The 20,520-nt window shown below is 54.6% G+C and overlaps 7 protein-coding genes across 7 annotated transcripts; 3 read left to right on the top strand and 4 right to left on the bottom strand.

Moving 5' to 3' along the window:
• Positions 1 to 203: 203 nt before the first annotated feature.
• On the top strand, positions 204 to 1,569 carry UV8b_05632 (uncharacterized protein; the record flags this gene model as incomplete). Its single annotated transcript, XM_043143129.1, has 3 exons — positions 204 to 350; positions 431 to 539; positions 722 to 1,569. 3 exons carry the CDS (start codon positions 204 to 206, stop codon positions 1,567 to 1,569), a joined length of 1,104 nt encoding a protein of 367 aa, XP_042999062.1.
• Positions 1,570 to 1,988: 419 nt separating this feature from the next.
• UV8b_05631 (uncharacterized protein) lies at positions 1,989 to 3,855 on the bottom strand (the record flags this gene model as incomplete). The annotated part of the gene is made up of 4 exons (XM_043143128.1): positions 1,989 to 2,628; positions 2,747 to 3,416; positions 3,486 to 3,712; positions 3,809 to 3,855. 4 exons carry the CDS (start codon positions 3,853 to 3,855, stop codon positions 1,989 to 1,991), a joined length of 1,584 nt encoding a protein of 527 aa, XP_042999061.1.
• Positions 3,856 to 5,255: 1,400 nt separating this feature from the next.
• On the bottom strand, positions 5,256 to 6,977 carry UV8b_05630 (uncharacterized protein; the record flags this gene model as incomplete). The annotated part of the gene is made up of 1 exon (XM_043143127.1): positions 5,256 to 6,977. One exon carries the CDS (start codon positions 6,975 to 6,977, stop codon positions 5,256 to 5,258), a length of 1,722 nt encoding a protein of 573 aa, XP_042999060.1.
• A 1,176-nt stretch (positions 6,978 to 8,153) lies between these two features.
• Positions 8,154 to 9,459, bottom strand: UV8b_05629 (uncharacterized protein; the record flags this gene model as incomplete). Its single annotated transcript, XM_043143126.1, has 5 exons — positions 8,154 to 8,329; positions 8,404 to 8,677; positions 8,802 to 9,238; positions 9,324 to 9,352; positions 9,413 to 9,459. 5 exons carry the CDS (start codon positions 9,457 to 9,459, stop codon positions 8,154 to 8,156), a joined length of 963 nt encoding a protein of 320 aa, XP_042999059.1.
• Positions 9,460 to 11,764: 2,305 nt separating this feature from the next.
• Positions 11,765 to 13,857, top strand: UV8b_05628 (uncharacterized protein; the record flags this gene model as incomplete). Its single annotated transcript, XM_043143125.1, has 3 exons — positions 11,765 to 12,829; positions 12,914 to 13,399; positions 13,483 to 13,857. The coding sequence occupies 3 exons, from the start codon at positions 11,765 to 11,767 to the stop codon at positions 13,855 to 13,857; spliced, it is 1,926 nt and encodes a 641-aa protein (XP_042999058.1).
• Positions 13,858 to 14,483: 626 nt separating this feature from the next.
• On the bottom strand, positions 14,484 to 15,179 carry UV8b_05627 (uncharacterized protein; the record flags this gene model as incomplete). Its single annotated transcript, XM_043143124.1, has 1 exon — positions 14,484 to 15,179. One exon carries the CDS (start codon positions 15,177 to 15,179, stop codon positions 14,484 to 14,486), a length of 696 nt encoding a protein of 231 aa, XP_042999057.1.
• Positions 15,180 to 17,728: 2,549 nt separating this feature from the next.
• Positions 17,729 to 19,607, top strand: UV8b_05626 (uncharacterized protein; the record flags this gene model as incomplete). Its single annotated transcript, XM_043143123.1, has 2 exons — positions 17,729 to 18,218; positions 18,283 to 19,607. 2 exons carry the CDS (start codon positions 17,729 to 17,731, stop codon positions 19,605 to 19,607), a joined length of 1,815 nt encoding a protein of 604 aa, XP_042999056.1.
• Between the last annotated feature and the right edge of the window lie 913 nt (positions 19,608 to 20,520).

Below are 20,520 nucleotides of genomic sequence, written 5' to 3'. Positions count from 1 at the left end.
CGGCTGCCACAACCCCCCTTCCCCCCAACCCCAGACAACGTCCAGGAACCAATCCCCTCCATGGTGTGGCCAGCCGCCCCTCGCACCAGCCGGCATATCGCACGTCTCGAGGCCATCGTCAACTGCAAGACCAAGCGGCATCCCAGACGGGCAGCACCGTGCCCGCCAACCCATCCCGCCGTGTCCGTCGTCCTCCCCGCAACATGCCCATCCATCATCTCATGGTAGGCACGTGGACGCCGCCAGGCGCCATCTTCACCTTTGCCTTTGACGACGAGGAGCTCACACTGCGTCTCGTCAAACGCACGGAAATTCCGCCCAATGAGCCCATCTCTTGGATGGCGTTTGACGTGAGTTCTTGCTCCTGGCAGCCGGCCGTTTCCGAGACGCAAAAGCCGCCTTTTGACGGGGGATTGATTTTTTTTTAAAGCATGCCAAGAAAAACATATACGGAGCTGCCACGAAGAAGTGGTCCAGCTTTGCGGTCGAGTCGCCGACGTCCATTGTCCACAAGGCCTCGCATCCGATGCTCCACGAAGGTAAACCATGTCTTGCGCTCTTCTGCTTCCACCTGACTCTTTTTGACACTTGTGCCAAAAGAAAAAGAAAGGAAAGAAAGGAAGGAAGGAAGAAAGAAACAAAGAAAGAAAGACGGACACCCCCGGTCCACCCCGGGGATGCAAAAAAAAACCAAAAAAAAAACCCTAATGTGCAGCCTCAGCCAGAGCTTCCGCCTCCGACAGCAACACCCGCGCCATCTTTCTCCTAGCTGCCCGCCATCCACCTCACGCCATCTACTGCAACCCCTTCTACGATCACGCAGGCCACGGCACCATCTTCACCCCCTCGCCTACCGGCACACTCGACACCGCCATCCAGCACTACCCCTACCAACCAACCTCGGGCGTCCATGGCATGGTCTTCGATCCCACAGAGACATATCTCTACTCGGCCGACCTCAGAGCCAACAAACTATGGCTCCACCGGCGACGCTCCCGCGAGTCAGCTCCCCAAAACGCCTCTCTCGAGCTAGTCGGCAGCGTGGACTGCCCCGATGAACGAGACCACCCCCGATGGGTCGCCATGCACCCGTCCGGCCACTACTTGTACGCCCTCATGGAAAGGGGCAACAGGATATGCGAATACCTCGTGGATCCCGCGACCCACATGCCCGTGTACACGCACAAAAGCTACCCGCTCATCCCGCCCGGCCTTCCCGACCGATGGACCATGTACCGCGCCGACGTGTGTGCTCTCTCGCACTCTGGCACATACCTCTTTGCTTCGTCGAGGGCCAACTCGTTTGACCTGACGGGCTACGTCTCCGCCTTCAAGCTTGATGCCAACGGCGCCATCGTTCGCCAAATCTGCCTCAACCCCACACCCACCAGTGGCGGGCACAGCAATGCCGTGGTCCCCAGCGACTGGTGCGATGATTGGGTTGCCCTGACTGACGATCAGGAGGGATGGCTGGAGATTTACCGCTGGCAGGATGAGTACCTGGCCAGAGTGGCCAGGACTAGGGTGCCTGAGCCGGGATTCGGAATGAACGCCATCTGGTACGATTGAAACCACCCACACACTTGTTACTCCGTAATCACCAAGATATTTCATTCTTTGGCGCTTTTACAGTCGGGAGATGATGAGCCGATTCCCCACGCCTCCCGGCCCGGTGTGGTCCTCGTCGGGTATGGATCATGGAAATGCCGGCAAAAAAAAAAGCATATCTACATTGTCTGCGCTGGTTTCTGCGAAACTGTATCAAAACATTTTCATCCAGAAATGAAAGAAAAGGAAACAGAGGACGCAGTATTGACCATGTCGAATGCTGCTGCTCTGATATGCGTCCTTCCCAATGCATTTGATCTCTCGACGCGCAAAGTGAGCCTCGAAAAAGAAGGGGCGAAAAAAAAAAAACACCCCTCGACTACTGCAGATGCTAATCCTTCAGCTAATCTGTCCTTTTCTCTCAATCGCCCTCAAAAATATCATTGCCGGTCTTGTGATTTCGATCGGGCTTTGTCCTGTTTTCCATTACTCGATCCGTATCCGTTTTCGATTTGATATCCATTGTCGCTAGGGGTCTTCAAGAGAGGGGTTGATTCGTCCTCCTCGGTGCTTTCCGTGCTTTCCATGCTTTCCGTGGGCTTGTCTGCTGCTTCATCCGTCATCTTATTGCTACTGTCCCCAGCAACGAATGTGGTGACACTTAGGCCCTGTTTAATCTTGAAAACATTGGTTCGGGTGTTGCGAGGATTGGCAGCGCGGTTCGACGGCGCCAAATGTCGAAGCTGCTGCTTCATCTCGTCAAGCGACGCCTTGAAAGGGATGGGCCGATCGTCGGGTTTGCCATCTGGCCCCGCAGATCCATGCCGGCGCATGAAAATGGCCGTTTTCGCGTGCCTTTCTGATACGCCGTCGCTAATGGCTTCCAGCGAGCCAACTAGAGGACCACCAACGCCTTCCAAGTTCTCCGCAATGTCGACCAGGGCGGCACCATCACCAGCCTTCCTTCCTACTGCGGCCGCACCAGCCTCGGCGTGGATGCGCCTCGCCCGTGGAGCCGGCGTAAGACGTCGAATGGCCTTGTGCACGTCAACGTAGACGTCTGACTCATCCACAATTTCCCTGCGCGAGAAAAATCAGACATCCCATCCACGAGATTAAAGAAGGAAGCGGGAAAAAAAAAGAAGGGGAAAAGGGGAAAGGGAAAGGGAAAGAAAATGACCCAAAGACTTTTACTCACTCTCCAATAAGCTCCTCAATAACGTCTTCCAACGTGACCACTCCAAGAGCACCATGATCTGAACCCGGGTGATTCGAGACCAGAACCATGTGCGATTTCCCTTCTTGGAAAAAGTTGATAATGTCCAGGCAGCTCGTCTCAGGTCGCGTCTCCACAATGGCGCCCAGAGGGACTTCTCGAACCGGTATCCTGTCTTCGGGATCATACGTGATGAGAGTCTTAACCAAGAGCATCCCTACAAAATCAGTGGGATTGCCTGCGCGGTATATAGGAATACGAGAATAGCCCGAAGACAGGATATTATCCATCGTCTTCTCGTCCAAAATGTGATCCTCGGCTAGCGTATAAACATCGTCCATTGGCGTCATGACCTCTGACACAGGCTTGTCTTTAAGATCCAACACTGCTGTGATGATGGTCACTTCATCCTGATTCAGTCGCTCAGAAAGTTCTCCCAAGGATTTGTGAAGTGTTACCAGGGTTTTGAGCCCACTCTTCTTGTACACTGTCCCATGGTCTTCGCCGAGGACCCAATCCAGTAGCTTCGCAGTTGGCCAGGCCACAGGGCTCATGAGGTACATGAGTATGAGAACGGGTTTCGACATGTAGCCACCGATTGGCAGCCCGTAACGGACGCATATTGACTGAGGGACGATTTCGCCGAAAATCACTACGCCCAAAAATGGTCAGTACGGAAGAAAAGGGCTCGATAGTCTATCAGCCTCCACTTGATGCTTACCAATCAGAATCGTACTGCCGACAACTGCGGCGATGCCACCACCCAGAGTTCTATCAAGGACTACAGGCAAAGACTCGTTCACAATGACGTTGGCGAGCAAAAGCGTGACCAAGACCCAATGTTTTCCTCTGTTGAGCAGGTTCAGGACCCTTTCCGCATTCTTCGATTGCGGTTCACATGGATCCCCAGACACAACTTGCAGATATATGCTGTCCTGCCCCATCAAGCTACATCAAGGAAGCTGTTAGCAAGACCAAAGAGCCGCGTTTGAACAGTGGCTACCTGCTCTTTGCAGAAGACGCAGTAGGGGGCTGCCAACGTACGCAATAGTTAGGCCGGCAAAGGCGCCGCCGAGTAGAACAAGTACCATTGAAGCCACATACAGCACCCATACAGGTGTGCCCTCAAAGTCCTCATCCCCATGTCTTGGTTCAGCCAAGGGCGCGGCGGCCACCGAGGACAAGCCAAGGCCCAAGATTCGCCCCAAACTTAAAATGCATGTCCGCACGCTCGCGAAGCCACCAGAGCCGTTACTGTGTCGCATCGCTAATCGTACCACGTGGCTGTAGGAGGGAAATGAGACACTGCGTTTCGAACGGAGCGGCAACCAGCGGCTAGATACGCTCCGGCGAATGAAGGACGGACCGCCGAGTTTGCCTATGCAGTTTGGAGAATCAGAAGTGTTGAAAGATGGATGACTCTGATGAATGGGCCAGGTTTGGGCTCTACCTCCAACATGCTGCGTGCACCTGCTAGTCAGCCAATTTTGCACCTAAATGTTTGGGCTGGCAGCCGCCAGCATCGAACGCTTCAGGATGCACAAGCCAAAGCCATCCATCCATTCATCCGCCAGCAACGCAATAAACGTGCTATAGATTGACTTGATGTAAGCCGAATGGACATACCGTATAACCGTATGACCGTATGACCGTCGGCCGCGCGGGCACGATCAGTGGAGGTTGGATTCGCGGCGTAAAGAAGGGCAGTGCGAACGAAGAAAAGACAGAATATCAGGGCCCTGTTGCGGGCAGCAGCAAGATAGAAGGCTGCACGGCTATCTTGTCATGAGCGCTGATTGGCCGGGCAGCTGCTAGTGGTCTTGTGGCGCTGATGTGTACAACGTTAGTTTACCCACTGGGGCCTCAAGCACCTGCAGGCCTCGAGCACTCCTGCCTGCGCTGCACGAAACGAAACGAAAGCTACCAGACGGCCAATGACGCCAAGAGCGGGGCCGGACCGGCTCTGATTGGCTGCATGGTAAGTCCCGGTCAGAACCTCTGCAGCATGAATACGGAGTACTGATGACGCCATCTACATTCCTCTACCAGCCCAGCTACAGGTGCCTACATGTATGCCAGAAACTTTGATGCCAGGCTTGTGACCTTCCACTTGGGCCGGCTGCCTATTACTCTATTTCTAGCATGAGTTCTCCCAGGTGAACTTTTTTTTTTTTTTTTTGGAGTTTTATCGCTGTAATCTAATAAGAGCGAAAAATATACATATCTGTGGGCTTTAGTACCTCTGGGGTTTCATCCGGCCTCAGGAGATACCAACCACTTGCCTACCTCCTTAGGTACCTGGCATCTGCTGGTAGTAGGTAGTATCCATCTATAAGTACCACCTCTAGGTAGCAGGGAGTGAGCATATTTCTCGGCGGACTTCCGTGACCGATGTCAGGTCTAATCCTCCCGAATCTCTTCACATCGATAACACGCCCTTCTCCAGTTGCTTTGGTCATTTTTCCGTGTTTCACAGCCCCAGTGAATCCCCTCACAGTTGCACAAGACTGACATCCAGCACGCCTTCTGATTGTCTCAAGTCCTCCAATACCTTGCCATCGACATCACCATCAACCCCTAGAATCATGAGAGCTTCGTTATCTTTCTGACTTGTTGGATGGGTATTGTGTCCCTGCCTGGCCTCGGCATCCAAACCAGCCACTTGCATGAACCGTATGTTTATGCCGTGGGATCCGAGAACCGTACCCACACCACCTATCTTCCCAGGTTCATCATAGTTGTGGAGAATGATTAGAGTTCCCTGGGGCCTAAAGGTTGCGTTGAAGCGATCCAGCTTAGAGATATATACCCGCTTATCCGAAGCATAGCCCTCGATGGTCTGTTCTGCCTTTGCGCCCGCAGGGCCATCGGCAATCGACTTCAAAGTCACAAGGTTTGCATAGGTCAGATCCTTGGACTGGTGAGCGTGTGTTTCGTCGATTACTATGCCCTTTTCTTTTGCAATGAGGGTCGCGTTTACAATGTTGACGTGAGAGTCGCTAAATGAGGCGACGAGACCTTTGACCAGAGCAGCGAACAGAGGCTTGGTGTTGGGCATGCCGGCAAGGTCTCCATGATAGATGACTTCGAACTTTCGGTCACCGATCATTCCACCCTTGGCCTTGGCAAAGTGCTGGGTGTATAGGCGACCCATCTTCTCAATCAGCTGCACTGCCGGCTGTAGCTTGCGATGTTCCTCGGGCAAGATTATCGGGGCGTTGACTGCGCTCGTAGGCAAGCCGCCACGGAGAATGTCGAGCATCTGAGTGCATACGTCCATGGACACATTTGCTTGAGCTTCGACAGTGGATGCTCCGAGGTGAGGCGTCGACACAGTCTTTGGATGCTTGGCAAGTTGTGCAGCAATCGACTCGGGAGCGATAGGCTCGGTCGTAAAGACATCCAAGCCGGCGCCAGCGATCCAACCTTGGTCCAAGGCCTTGAGAAGTGCAGCTTCGCTGTTGACACCGCCTCGGGCCACATTCAGCACCCTAGCCGTCCTCTTCATGGTCTTCAACTCCTCTTCGCCGACGAGGTCCATTGTTGTTGCCAGCAGCGGGGTGTGAATGGAGAGAAAATCAACTCGAGGCAGCAAGTCCTTGAGGCTTGATACGAGCTCAACCCCGACCTGACGGGCCATGTCGGCGCTGGCAAAAGGGTCAACTGCTTTGACCTGCATACCTAGTCCCTTGGCCATCCTAGCAACGTTGAGACCGACCTTGCCGAGGCCCACGATACCGAGCGTCTTCTGCCCGACCTCTACGCCGACGAGGTTGCTGCGCTCCCATTTCCCTTGCTTGACGGTTGCGTCCCCGCGGCCAATGTTTCGAGCTGTCGCCAGAAGCAGAGCAATTGTGTGCTCTGCGGCGGCGCGGATATTGCCCCCAGGTGAATTGATGACAATGATGCCCTGGGCTGTAGCTGCAGGCACATTGATGTTGTCGACGCCAACTCCAGCACGTGCAACAACTCGGAGCCTTTTCCCCGCATGCAACAAATCCGCTGAAACATCTGTTTCGGAGCGAACGATGAGGCCGTCATAGCTAGGGATAATGGAAATGAGCTCCTCGGCGGAAAGCCCTAGCCTGACATCAACATCGTAATGGGGAGTGAGGAGGGCGAGGCCATCCGCAGAGACCTTTTCGGGGACAAGAATTCGAGCTGTTGGGGTGACGGAGCCTGAAGCTATTTCTGGTATTGCAGGTTGCATCATCATGAGGCGCACAAGAATTCCTGCGGTAGTATTCGTTTGGGTTTTAAGGGGGGGGGAAAGCGTAACAAGGACTGTCGGGCAAGAAACGCAAAGTAAGAACCAACTTTGCAGGCTCGGGGGGCAGGCTTGACCCAGGATAAGTCCAGGATGGCCCCGGGACGACAGACGAGAAAACAGATGAGAGGGCAAAAGTTGGCAAGACGGATTGACGTGTTACCTGGGTCCCGACTTCTTCGGCCGTGAAACACAATCCTCGGCAGAGTCATGCACGTTCGGTTGGGGGGAAACGAAGCCTCCAGTCTCGTTCTGTCGACTGAAGCTATTGTACGGAGTACAGGGCTGGCTACTCCGTACATGGCAACAGCAAATGGGTTGCACAGGCACCGGTAATGGCGCATAGTGGTGGTACTCAATGTGAAAGCGTCCCATCATCTATCGCCTCGAGGTGGTGTGATCAGGCTCTTCCTGGCCAATCAGTCACGCATCTCCCGAGTCCCGAGGGGTATTGATTGCAAGGCCATCTGGACTCTGAAGCCCGTTCCAAGGTGGTCGTCGTCAACCGTCGGTCTGTTTCCTCCGCCCCTGAGAAACGCCCGCTTTCGCAGAGGCGTATCGATTGAGCTTGGCTTTGCATAGCATCCGCGACGGATTATGCACCGTACGTGGCACCTGGTGGACGAGACGAGACAAGAAGGGCTCAACTGCATCCAGATGTTTCGGGGTGGTAGTGGTAGGCAGCTGAGGGGGAGATTGCTTCACCGTCTGGTTGAATCCAGAACTCTTCAGCTTCGCTCGAGTCAACCAACCAGACGGTTTGGCACGAGTGGAGACCAGCTGTTTGAAGCAGGGTACCTAGGTACCTACTCCGTATACTTGAGCACCTACAGGGGGCCGCGCTCACGCCCCCGCTCACTCTAACCCCTTTCGGCCCTTTCTTGGCGGGGAAGGGGAGAGTGAGATGGGATCGGCGGGGGCAACATTGACTGCGATTTTACACCACAGTGACCACACCACACCACATCGACGCGACATTGGCCTGCAAGCTCGGGCAACAACGTCATTCCAACAGCCTTTCCATGTCCCTATTCCTATCCTACCAACGCTTCCTTCCCTTGCGTTTGCGTCTTCCACAGTCTCGTCTTGGTCCTGCACTCTACCTGGTAACTTAACGTCAAATCAGATTGGGTGTTTGTCACTATACTTGTCATTCGGAATGACCTCAATCCAGTAACCATCCGGATCGAGGAGGAACGCAATATTCTTCATACGTCCTTCCGTCAGTCTTTTCTTCCAGCTGCACTTGAGATCCTCGAAACGCTGGCATGCAGCATCGATATCATCGACACTCACGCCTGACCTAGGTTTAGCATTCAAAGGAAAAACAACGTCGGGGATAGTGTCGGCCCCATTGGGTTCGTGTACGTACATATATGCCCAAAGCCTTGGGGTTCATCATTTCCATTGTGGTATTTGAAACTGGCATCCTTTTCCGTGCCGTAGTTCCACGTGAGCTCAAGCAAGCCTTCGAGCTCATTGGTTTTGCCGTCCTTTGGGATTCCTTGCTCGCCGGGATAGCCAAGGAAGTAAAGGTTAAATCCAGCGGCCTGGTTTTCGGAAGTCCTTATAAGCGTCATTCCCAAAACTTCCTGGTAAAACTTGAGAGACTTCTCGGCGTCCTTGACACGTATCATGGTGTGGTTCTGCATGCATGTCAGTGATTACTCGAGACAAGTACCGCTGCAGATGCGGAAGCCGGGAAACCAAAAAGAAAAAAGAATAATAATAATAATAAAAATAAACCGCAGAGCGTTGAATATCGCTCACCATTCGGTAGGTAGAAACATCGGTTTCCAAGACGCTCTCGGTCGCTTCCAAAGGCTTTTGTCCGATAATCTCCACCCAGTAGCCATCAGGGTCCAAGACAAAGGCAATATGTTTCATGCGGCCATCCGTAAGCTTCTTCTGAAACTTATATCCGGCATCCTCAAGCCGCTGGCAAGCGGCCTGGATGTTGTCCACGCTAATACACGTGTGACCGAACCCTCGGTGAGGCTCTGCGTTACCCGTGTTGACGACATAAGTGGGGTCGTTCTCGGTGCCGTAGTTGTGCGTCAGCTCGATGATACCCTCTCTGTTGGTTTGTGAATTCCCGTGAGAAACTGCCTTCGGGCTGTTGTAGGCCATGAAATATAGGTCGAACTTATTTTCCGGGTACTCGAGCTTCTTTATCACCGACATGCCCAGAAACTCGTAGAATTTTACTGCATTTTCAATGTCAATCCCCGCCGTCCTAAACGTGGGCCAATGGATTAGAATTTGCGTCGGGTTTACGGCGCAAGTACTTACTGGACGCCTTGGGATCCTTGACCCGAATCCTGCCAGAAATTGGGTCAGCCACACCGACACGACCCGTAGGGCCCTGTTTCTGAACTCACATCGAGTGATTCAACTTGTACGTGTTGGTATTGGTCGTGGCGGCCATTGTTTTTCGGTTGTTGCTGTCCTGATGGAGCTTAGTTTGTTTAACCTTGAAACCTTCTGGAGGAGCACGTGGGTTTAGTTGCCTGTGAGGTCAATACCAAGAGTGTGGAGGTCGGCGGTTGAAAATGTAAGTGCAAGTGTGTTGAGGATGATTTCAGATGTGTGGTATGGCCTTTGAACTGTTCATCAGGGGTTGTTGGCAATGGCTTGCGGAAAGTCTTTCTCTTCGCATTTGGACGTGAGCATTATGACCTGGGGAGGAGCATTGTGTTGAAGATTTGGCTGCTGTGCCCCGCCCATGCTGCCCCGCTGCCGCTCCTTGGAGGATTACTGAAGTCATCATGCGGATGGATTGACGTCAGTCTCTACCTTTACACGTGCCCAGGATGTAGCTACCTTTTACTATCGCCCGGCGAGGCTATTATTATTATTAAATTACGCTAGAGGCTATTTAAAGCTAAATAACCTATCTAGTACTTCTATATAGATAATTCGGAAAGGGAAAAACCCGGTAGCCGGGAGGAAAACCCTTCCTGCTTTCTTGATTTCTGCTTTTTATCGCCCCGCATCGGGGGCGGCGGGTATCCAGTGCGTGAGAGAGTAGGGTGCGCAACCGCTTAGGACTATATCTGGCGGAATTGCATGGGAAAAGTGCGAGCGAGAAGTCCTGGAATATCGGGTCCGGGTCGGTGATCTTGTCGGGTGAGAAGTGAGAGGAGGGTGAAGCCGGGGGGGGTAGGGCCAGTGGCGCGCTCGCGGCGGGCGTGTTCTCGCCGGGCGCGCATCTGTGGTAGCCTGGGTGCTTCTCGGTACGCGTCAATTTTTGGGTTAGAAGAGGAAGTGAGCTAATTCTAAAGGTTGAAGCGGGCGGCCTTAGGCACTGCGTCAGTATATAGGTCAGCGATGCCCCCCGACTTAGTGCCTTTTCTTCTTTTCTTCTTTTCCTTTATGGCGCCAATTTCAAGGTATGTGATGACCCCTCTATCGCGGTACGGGGCCGGTGCTGACCCTATTAGCAGCACGGCAGCAGCAGCAGCGACAATAGCAACAACAACAATACCAGCAATAATAAAAACAATAATAACCACAATAGTAATGAAAATGCCCAAGCGGTCGGCGATACTAGACAAGGGGGTGAGTACGGGTCTTGCGCGTGGTGGGACCGCAGCTAACCCTTATGATGTAGCCTGGAGAATTACGCGTATAGCCTTGCGGGCTGTATCTGACGCGCTCGGAGGATCCTGAGCATCGATGCCGCAGTTAATAAGGTATAGACCGGGTTGTACCCGCTCTCTGGCGAAGCTGATACGGGTAGGGACCGGTGCGGCCTGCTATTTTTGCGCCCTTGCGGGCAAGACGTGCGTGCCCCTAAAGAGGACCCCTAGGAACCGGGTCCCAATGTAAGAGCTCCTAGACGTATAGGAGACTATTGCCGGGGGGATAGAGGTGCGTTTTCGATTCGTATGCGGCGCGGGCCACCGGCTGACTGTCTTTGGCTTTAGGTGGACGACTATAAGGCCCTCTAGCAGAGGGCCAAATAGGCGTCCGCCTCTCGGGGACGTGGTCGGGCGGCGGCAGTGGCGGCGGCGGCGGCGGTAGGGGGCCTTAGCGCTCCCGGGGCAACCCGGGAGATGCTGGACCTCGAAGAGAGGAAGGTCCTCGCCTTGGAACGATAGGCCCGCGCCTAAGAGGACATCGCCGTGTCGTTGCGGGTTTTCCTGGCCCGGGAGGAGGGGGGGGAGGCTTCGGAGGGGGAGCAGACCGGGGACGAGGGGGGGGAGAGTAGTGGGGAGGGCGAGGGGGGGCCCGGCGAGGCTATTCAGTCTGGTATTTTTTTGATTTTTGGTCGCAGATGACGATATTTCTAGCTACCTGGTAGTTAAACACCTTGCAACAGATAATAGCCAGTTATCATCAACCCTTATATCTAAAACGTCTCCAGACCCTGCTTTGCTCTGCACATGATGGTACCGGGTACTTTAGGTGATGCTCCAGCCAAGCTCTGGAGCCACAGACGAGCTCCAGCCACACATCTCGTGTGGCGCTGCTGCAAAGTCGGCGTCTTCAATTCTCCACTCTACGACATTCTAACGAGGTTGAGACGAGCTGCGACTCCGGGCTCGCTTGATGAGCGGTTTTATTTCTTTGCTCCTCTTCGTTATCATCATCAATGTGGGTAAAGGACCAGGACAGAAGCCGTTAGCCATCGACCTGGGCTGTGGTCTCCAGCAACATCTGGCGCTCACAGTCAGTCGCCTTGGGACTGTTGCGGTAAGCCAGCTTGGAAACATCGACCCAAGCGAAACATGCCTGGATATGCCTTGAAAGACTCCGCCGTCGCGGATGCCGACCCTACCGTCCCTGTCAACGAGAGAATCGGCGGCGATTCCGAGTCTGGTACGGTCTCTGAAAGGTCGCCCTTGGGGAACAAAGCTCGTTCTCTATCTGATGGCGGAAGGACGCCGTCGAAGCCATCGTCTTCACCGACAATCAGCCAAGAAACGCGGAAAATTTCAAAGGACGACTTCGACCTGAGGGATTCGCAGCCTCCATCTACGCCGCGTCGCCCCGAAATCAAAGGCCTGTCGATGCAGATGCCCTCTCGCCAACACACCCCCCCACCAGCCGGACCCAACCCTTACATCAAACCGCCGCCGCTTTCACCCAAGCTTGACCACTCACAGATTTACGCATCTCCGACCAATATCCTTCCGCGCCGCTCGCGTGGCCTTGATTTTTCCCGGGCAGCTACCAGCTTGCACCACTCAACGCTCGCAGAATCATCCCCAGACTCGTCACCGACTATTGGCGGCCGGGCCATGAATATTTCGGGCCCCAGGAACGAATACGGCGGTCCGGAGCAGACATCTTCGTCGCTATGGTCGATTATGGGCAACCATGAAAAGATGAATGTCAGTAGCTCCCTTGGGAGCACCACGCAACCAACGATTGGGTCTGATTCTTCAAGCTCTTCAGACGACGATGATTTCATGGACGAAGACATGGATGAGGCGTATGTTACGACTCCGCAAGTGTCCAGGCTGAACCTGAACGTGGGAAACCCGGGACCGTTCGGATCCCCTGCCATGAGCAGCCTCATGAGTTTCCAGCAACGACAGCGGCATCGAAAGCAACCAAAAAAAAAGACACGGGGGCCACTGGGACTAGGCTTTAACATCTCCAAGTCCCCGCCAAGCAACTCTTCAAAGGCTCGCAGGGAGAGCATCAGCTGGCAGGCAGACCAACTACATATATCTGCCGGGGACGGAGACGAAAGTACGAAATCACAAAGCGACGTTGATGCCAATGCCGGAGATGGACCACAGCGAGGTGTAATTCGTCGGACCGTAACACGTCGCGGCAATCTTTTGGTGAGACTCCCCCTTACCCCTCCCCCAGCCTCCCCCAAGCACCGCGTGGCAATCCACGAGTACTGATGGATGTATACATGTCAGCCCAAGACTAAGACGTTTGCCCGGATACGTGCCGCGCTTTTCGAGGAAGGAGCGCCAGCTGAGGCGGAGACTCGACGGGAGGCTGAAGTTGTGAAGCAGGTCCGGGAGAGTGATGTAGCTCTTGAACCCCGTGTATCGCTCCCCGCAAACGAGTCCGGCGCCGCCCCAGGCACGGCTGCAGGCACGGCTGCCAGTAGCATGTCCTCTCCGAACCTAGCGACGAATGACTTTATCGAGGATATTCAAGAGGATGACATAAGTATGATGGGCGAGTTATCATCAGGTCTATCCAGTAGTTTCAAGCAACAGGCTATCAAGAATTCCAAAGGCAAGACATTCTGGGACACATTCTCTGAGTCGAGTAGCATGGGAGGTGCTCAAACAACGCCGCCCCCGCCATCTTTCCTTCCGCGAGGTTCGACCTCGGGCATAAGTGAAGATGCGGCCATGGACTCCTCCTTGCCATATCATCTTCCGGAAAACCCAGTAAGCCCATACTCGAATCTTCTCCTTTCTAGCTTCAGTTACAGCCTTGGCCCTCGCCGCTGACACGAACGTGATTACTGCAGGCTTCCCAGAGCAGCAGCGCACAGGCACCGAGTGCTGCAGAGATCACTAGGAGAATCAACAACAAAAGGCGCAGGGACGATGATTTCGACCCCACGAGCTTCAAGCGGCGAGCCGTCAGCCCAGGCATGAGCGCTCACAACTCGCCCATCCTGCAGAGCCCTATGCAGCGCGAGTCGATATGGGGTTCTCGGCCAGGCAGCACCGGGGGCGATAGATGCGGCAGCAGTGCGCAGAGCGAAGCTGGCAGTGTTGGTGGCGGGACGCCGGCCCACCCGGCCGCGGGAACGACTGGGCGGCTCAGTAGCAAGGGTAGAGTGGGATTCCAAGGTATGAATGATACCCATGACGGAATCATGAGAATGAGCATTGAATGAGCGGGCCCTGCTCGAAGTCGGGGAGCGAGGAAAAGGGAATTTGACGGTACAAGCATGGTTTGGTGTGATTTATTCCACTTCGCGCGCTCCGGGAAAGGCGTTGATTTTATATCTCACTATTTTGTAGTAGGGCACGGCGTTTGAACGGGAGGAGCAGCAAAAAACGGCGTTTCTATGACTCAACGGGTTTCTCTCCTTGCATTCTGCCCTGGTTGGCCTGAGCGAAAGTCTGTTCATGTATTTCGATTCGAGTATACTTGTGCTAATGTCTAACCTGGTGATCTGTCTGGTGGATGGCAACGCGCCCTGCCGGGGCAAACTAGCTTCTGGGAGGGCGTCCATGTTTTTGTCTCGTTAAAGGTCTATAAATTTCTGAAACTCGCTTTTATACCCGAAGCGTGATAGATGATGGGTGGTATCTTAAGTTACTTGCGCTAAACAAAGTCGAGCTTGGAGGACACTGGATCATTTTGCCAACACCCTATGCCAAGACGAAAAACGTCGGTATTCACATGTGCTTCCCTATCCTTGTTCCAAACGCCGTTGAAATGCTCCTCCACCTTGACCGCTCCCAAGCCCGGCCTTGTGGTCCGTCGGAAAGAAGACGCCACTTTCTCTGCCGGTCCCTATTCACTCGATCCCACGCCTTCCTCGGGAACCCTCAAAGAACCGAGCTTATCGTCCAGCCATTGAGCCAGGTCTCCAGCGTGCCTCCTCATGGCGACAACCGAGGCTGCGCCAACGCTGTCCAGGCTGGAAGCTGTCCGGCCGCCAGCGCTGACCAAGCTTTCCACCTCGCTTGGACTGCCTGTGGCCCCTTGGCCGTTTTCGTGCGCATGGGCGTCGGGCTGCGAATCCTGCGCCGAGGGGCCGATGGAGACAAACAGCAGACCGCATTTCAGGCGGCGGATAATGACGGTCCCGCCGCTCAGCTGGACTGTGATGGTGACGGGTTTCACCGACTGCGCGAGCCGTCGCGGCCTCGCCGCATTCTTGGACGCTGCCGCATCGAGATGGTCTGCGTCGTCGGGCCCCAGCACGGGCGAGCTGGAAATGGGATCGGGCGACCTGGAGCCAGGCAGGGCGGAGGCGACGTCGACCGAGGAAGAGGTGTGGATGGCGAGAAGGGAGGCGGCGACAGTAGCGTGGGTCCGCAGCACCGAGACGGGATGAGGACTGGCGTGTGCGAGAAGCTTCCCGTGGTAGGTGGTGAGAAGAAGGGTAGGCAGCTGGGGTGTCTGGTTGGCGGCGAGAAAGGCAGCCAGGCGCTTTGTGAGGAGGAGAGGCGGAGTCTGATTCTGGAGCGCCATGTTGTGGTCCATTGGGGGGGAGGGTTTGGTTTGGTTTTTTGACGAGGGAGGTCAGGGACAGAGGAGGGTTGGTAAGCAGGGCTGGGCGAAAAGTTTTGGACGGGCCGAGAGGCGACAAAGGCGGAGGGAGAGATGGCGAAAGCGAAACGTGTGACGTAGGTGGGATTTGGGCTGTCGAGTCTGACGGCCCAAGGAGGAGGATGGCGAGGCCGATGGGGGGCCTGTGCTGTGGTCAGAAAAGTTTGGCCATGTGCTGGCCTCGGGGTCCTTGGCTCGAGAATTGGCTGGGACGGGGAGTTGGCGAGCGCAGCAAAGCTGGTTGACGTTGGCAGCAGCAGCTGGAGTGAGGCTCAAGGGAATGTGGGAATGCGACATTGTTTCGTCTCGGGTTCAAGTTAATTCAAGTCAAAGTCTGGTCGGACCCGGACTCTAGGCCTGCCGCCGGGCTAGAGTGGCAACGCTAGCCGTTTCCGTAGCTGAAAGTGGGGCGACTTGTAGTTGACATGGACCGAGTACGGAGTACTCCGAACAGTACCAGGCAGCGGCAATCATCAACAACAACCGACAACAATAGACCGACAATGCTTGTCAGCGGCATTAAAATTAGTAGCGGCGGCATCACATTGTCCGCCCACGTACGGCACGACACGACATCAGGAAAAGCCGAGTTTAGCACGACAAAAATATATCCCACGCGGGGAGGAAATCAAATAAGCGGTAAAGAAAAGACAGCTCTATACGGTCCCCCCAACTACACCCAGACCTAGACAGAGTGGCGACGAGGGGCGATTTGAAACATGGCCTTGGGCTCGGTGAGGGGAAGATGCATCAAGGTTATCGCGAGCGGGTAGAGGAGGATATGTCCTGACCAATCAATAGCTAGTAGGAAGCCGATGCTGCTGCATTAGGCAGGCAGGCAGGCTAGGTTCCTAGGAGGTATCTTGCAACAAACTCTACATGTAACGAGCAGTCAACCTTGTGACTGCAGGTACGGACCGTACTGTACGGAGTACTGCGTTATTTCTTGGGGCGACAAGATGGGGTCCGCCTGTGGTGCGTCATTATCCGACCGACAGCCAATCACATCACACAGCACCAGGCACCTTGACGATGGGATGCGACGGAAACTGATGCACATCATGCGCGTCATGCACATCATGCGGCACAGGGCAGGGCTCCGAGGATACACCGGGTACTCCGTACAGCTAGGACTTACTTGGCGCTTTTCAACGCGGTTGAATGTTGTTGAAGTAGCGATTTCGCTGGCTCGCATGGAGGGTAGACGCCATCAGGGGTGAAAAGGACATTTCTGTACCCTACTCGCGGATACGGTCTGGTGGGAAACGAACTGAGACAGCAGTCGGCACTAGCCAGTACAGTACGTCGGGGGTGGGTGCTGACGAGTACCCATCGGGTGGTTTAGCGCCGGCAGCCGCGCGTAGGGACGCTGAGGGGACGCTGAGGGGACGCTGAGAGGGTATCAATAGCTGCGGCGGGCTTTCCTGCGCCCAATCAGAGGACCGAACCCCTGGCGGGTGGACGGACCAGAACCCATCCCTATTTCTCAGTTCTCCGCAGGCTGCACGTTCCCGCCCCGCCGTCAGGGCTCAGCGCCCAGCGCCCAGCGCCCAGCGCCCAGCGGTGCAGGCGGATATACATAGCATAGCCTGGGGAAGGAAGGGATGGACGGATGGATGCTTCTTTCCTGGGCCTGCGCTGTCAACGGTGGGCGAAGATACATGTAATCATCAACCTTTCACCACCCTTGCCTGTCGCCATCTTGCCATCTTGCTTCTGCAATGCTTCCCCTCTGTCTTGGCTGTACTGCCTTTCTGCGCTGACGATAGCCACTCCTTTGCATCCGTCCTTGTCCAAGCCTTCGCCTTCACTCTCTTGTCACGTCGTGGCGCGCGTCTCGCATGTTGCCCTCGTTTCGCACCTTTGTTTTTATTTATTTTTTTTTTTGTTTTGGGAAGCTGTAGGTCGACGGCCACACAGGTTACCAGTCGCAACAAGACCCATTCGATACTGTCTCGTCTGAAAACGAAAACCCTTTTTCTCGCTCATCCTCTTCCGTTCTTGCACTACACCTATCGAGGCTGTCCAACTGCCTTGATCGTCCATACTTGCCTTGTCGGCTCGTGAGTTTCAGGTTATGCGCCTTTTGCTTCTGGTATTCGCCAAGCAAATCACTCCCCGTCAACCTGTGCGGCTGCAACGACTATTGTCTGGTTCCTGCGACGACATTCCGACGCTCCGAGGCTAAAAGATATGGGATTTCAATGGTTGAAATCATAGCTTGGGTCATCCTGCGTCTTTCCCAGTGAACCGAGAGCGAGAGCGAGAGAGAGAGACTGTTGATCGTCTTGCTTGATTGACCCGGCTTTTCGCTGGCAAGAGGGGGATCAGTACACGGCGAGCAGCAAAGGGTATTGTCGGCAGGTCCGCATCACCGTATTGCTGTGTCTACGCCGCTACCACCATAACAATTTTTGACAAGGCAAGATATCGACCTCGACATCGAATCGGCTGGACCGTTTTCCCTAGCCACGACATCAGCTATGGGCTGTTCGAGTAATCGGAAAAAGCAGACGCGCGAGTTTGCTGATCAGAAATGGGACTACATCAATCTTGAGGATTTCAGGTCCAAAGGATGCGGCCCTGGCTTCGCCTACGGGTATTTGTGGTTTATGTTGTTCATATCGATGGCGGTATACACAGTCGACAGCTTCACAGCCGTGAACCTCCTGATTTTCAACCGATGGTCGTCCAAGATTAAACCGGCCATTCCATTCGACGTTTCCAAATGGGTCTTTTCTCTTTGCATCCTCCTCTCCTTTGTCAACCTCGCGTTCGAAGGCTTCCGAGCACTCCGCGTCATGAAGCGGGGAAATGTCGCAGAATGTTTTCTGGACAGCTTGGCTGTTCGCTGGGAATCCATCCGATTTGGCTCGGGTCAGGGCTGGAGGAGGTTTTTGGTCTTTGCAGAGCTTGCCAAGAGTAAGAAAGGCTCGGAATACGTGGCTCTGTTCACCTACTTTAGCTTCAAGTGTACGTGCGAAATGTCTCGTTCATTGAATGACCTGCGTGAGTGATGCTGACGTCTCACCTGCAGCATGGATTCGCGTCATTTTCTGCTCGGGTCCCCGTCAGGTCGTCAATGCTCTCACTTTGAAGTCTGTATATCAGACTAAACTAGCACCTACCGCCACCAGTGTGGATGGCGCCATCCTGAGCTTTTTCGACAAGATCAAGGTGTTTGCCTCGGAAGATTATCAGCAAGCCGTCATTGTTTCCGGCATGTGCTTCACCTTTGTGGTTTGGGTATTTTCCGCCCTATTCCTGCTCATGGCGGTATTGTTTTACGTCTTCTTCCTCTTCCACTGGATTCCGCGCTCAGATGGTGGCCTGGCTGGGTACTGCGAGAGAAAGGTCAACAAGAAACTGCTCCGCATCGTCACCACCAAAGTCAATACGGCTTTGGCAAAGGGCCAAGCAAATAGGCTCAAGGCGGAACTCGAGTATGCCAAACGATGTGGTGAAAAGACGCCACAGCTTGAGCGTGCAGCTACACTCCCCACGTTTCCCAACGTCCAAGGAGGAGGCCTGGGGCACAGTCTTGCGCAGACGCCCGCCCCTGGACGTGATGACGGAGCCAGTGTCCTGCCCACGTACATCCCCCGCCCTGGCTCACCGGCTAGCATTGATTTGAACCCAATGAGCGGCAGACGGCGGCCGATGCAGAGAACTGGAACTTCAAGCTCGATGACAAGCTTTTCCTCGCGGGCCCCCCTCGTGCCATCTGCCGCAGATATGGGATACGCTGGATCACACTCGCCTGCGTCCAGCCTCGCCGATGTTGAGCTTCCCAGCGGCATGGCGCCGTCAACCCGCCCTGGCACATGCTGCAGCACGCAACGAAGCTTTGGTTCTTTGCGGTCTGGGTTTGGACCTGGAGGCAACGCGTCAGCGGGGACCTCGCTGCGAACCATCACAGCAAGCCCTGTAGTCATGGAAAACGGTCTGCCCCCGTATCCAGGCTTGGCGAGGTCATTCACCGAGACTTTGAACGGCAACGCCGCGGCACCTGCAGCAATGGGACGAAGCGATGCCGGATCTTTGGCCTATGGATCGTATCAGACTTATGGTTCCGCCGGCCGAGCAAGCCCTGCACCACCCACCGCGTCGTACAGACACATGGGCGCTCATCCTCCACCCACCCGGAGTTTGACGGGGCCAATACCAACTCCAAGAGGAGGGACTCGGCATTACCCACCACAACGAACGATGACAGCTCCCGTGCCTCAGCATGGCCCGGCTGAGAACTCGTATGACCAATCTGGAATGCCCCGAGATGTTTATGGAGGAGTCTCATCAAGATACGAAACGGGATCGCGCGGATACGATGTTGAATCGCAACGGAGCCATGGATATTACTGAGCCCGTGACAGTACCTGCGAACATTTTGCAGCTCCACCCGCAGGCTCGGGGAGCAAATAGGCCAATACCAGGAGTTGGCAGTCGTTCCCTTTTCCGATGAAGCTTTTTGACTAGAAGCCACTATTGCTTGTTATTTTATGAGCAGGTAAAGCTTTTTTTTTTTTTTTCTTGAATGTTTCAAAGCAGGCTTCGCTTTGGACACTCTTTTTTCTTTAAGGAGCCGCAAAATCAGGCGTGGGAGGAGGAGGACTCGTAGATTAGCCAAAGAATGATGGGGAGAGATAGGAGCAAGCATGGTGTCATGTCAGGCCCAATACGATGGAAGGCCAGAGAGACGCCGGCGAAAGGGCGGTGCGAGAAGCTCGTACTGGGAAATCTTCTTTGGAGCCATGTTGAAAAAAATCTTGGAAATCACTACATGCAGTCGTTGTGCGCGTTGACAACCTGACAGCAAAGGGGCCTCTGCCAGCTGCTATTTCTGATTGCGCATTCCGCACATAGCAGATCCGAAGCCAAGAGAGAACGAGAGCTCGATAGAGCACAAGGGAATGGCTGCTAGGCGCGGTTCAAGATAGGCGGCAAATAAGTCCCGTTCGAAAAAAACCCTGGATATAAGGTGGTAAATGCGACAGAGATGACACGGCAAACTGGCTGGTCAGGATTCAGGCCTCGGGGCGGCAGCCTGCTTTCTTGCTGCGTGTGCGGAGCGCCCCGGGCAAGGCGCTGGCTGTGACGGTGCACGATGTGATATGACGGAGGCTTGATGAAGCTAAGCTAAGAATGTGAAGGTCATGTGACAGGCGCCTACCGGAACGGACGGTGCTGACCCCACAGGTCGGTTCTTTCAGCAGCTGCCAGGCCACCTGCCAAGGCGTCCTTTGGTATTCCGCCGGCTGGCAAAAATAATATATAT

This window comes from Ustilaginoidea virens, chromosome 4, assembly GCF_000687475.1.
Source record: "Ustilaginoidea virens chromosome 4, complete sequence".
Lineage (NCBI taxonomy): Eukaryota > Fungi > Ascomycota > Sordariomycetes > Hypocreales > Clavicipitaceae > Ustilaginoidea > Ustilaginoidea virens.
This window is presented reverse-complemented; position numbering and strand designations above follow the sequence as displayed.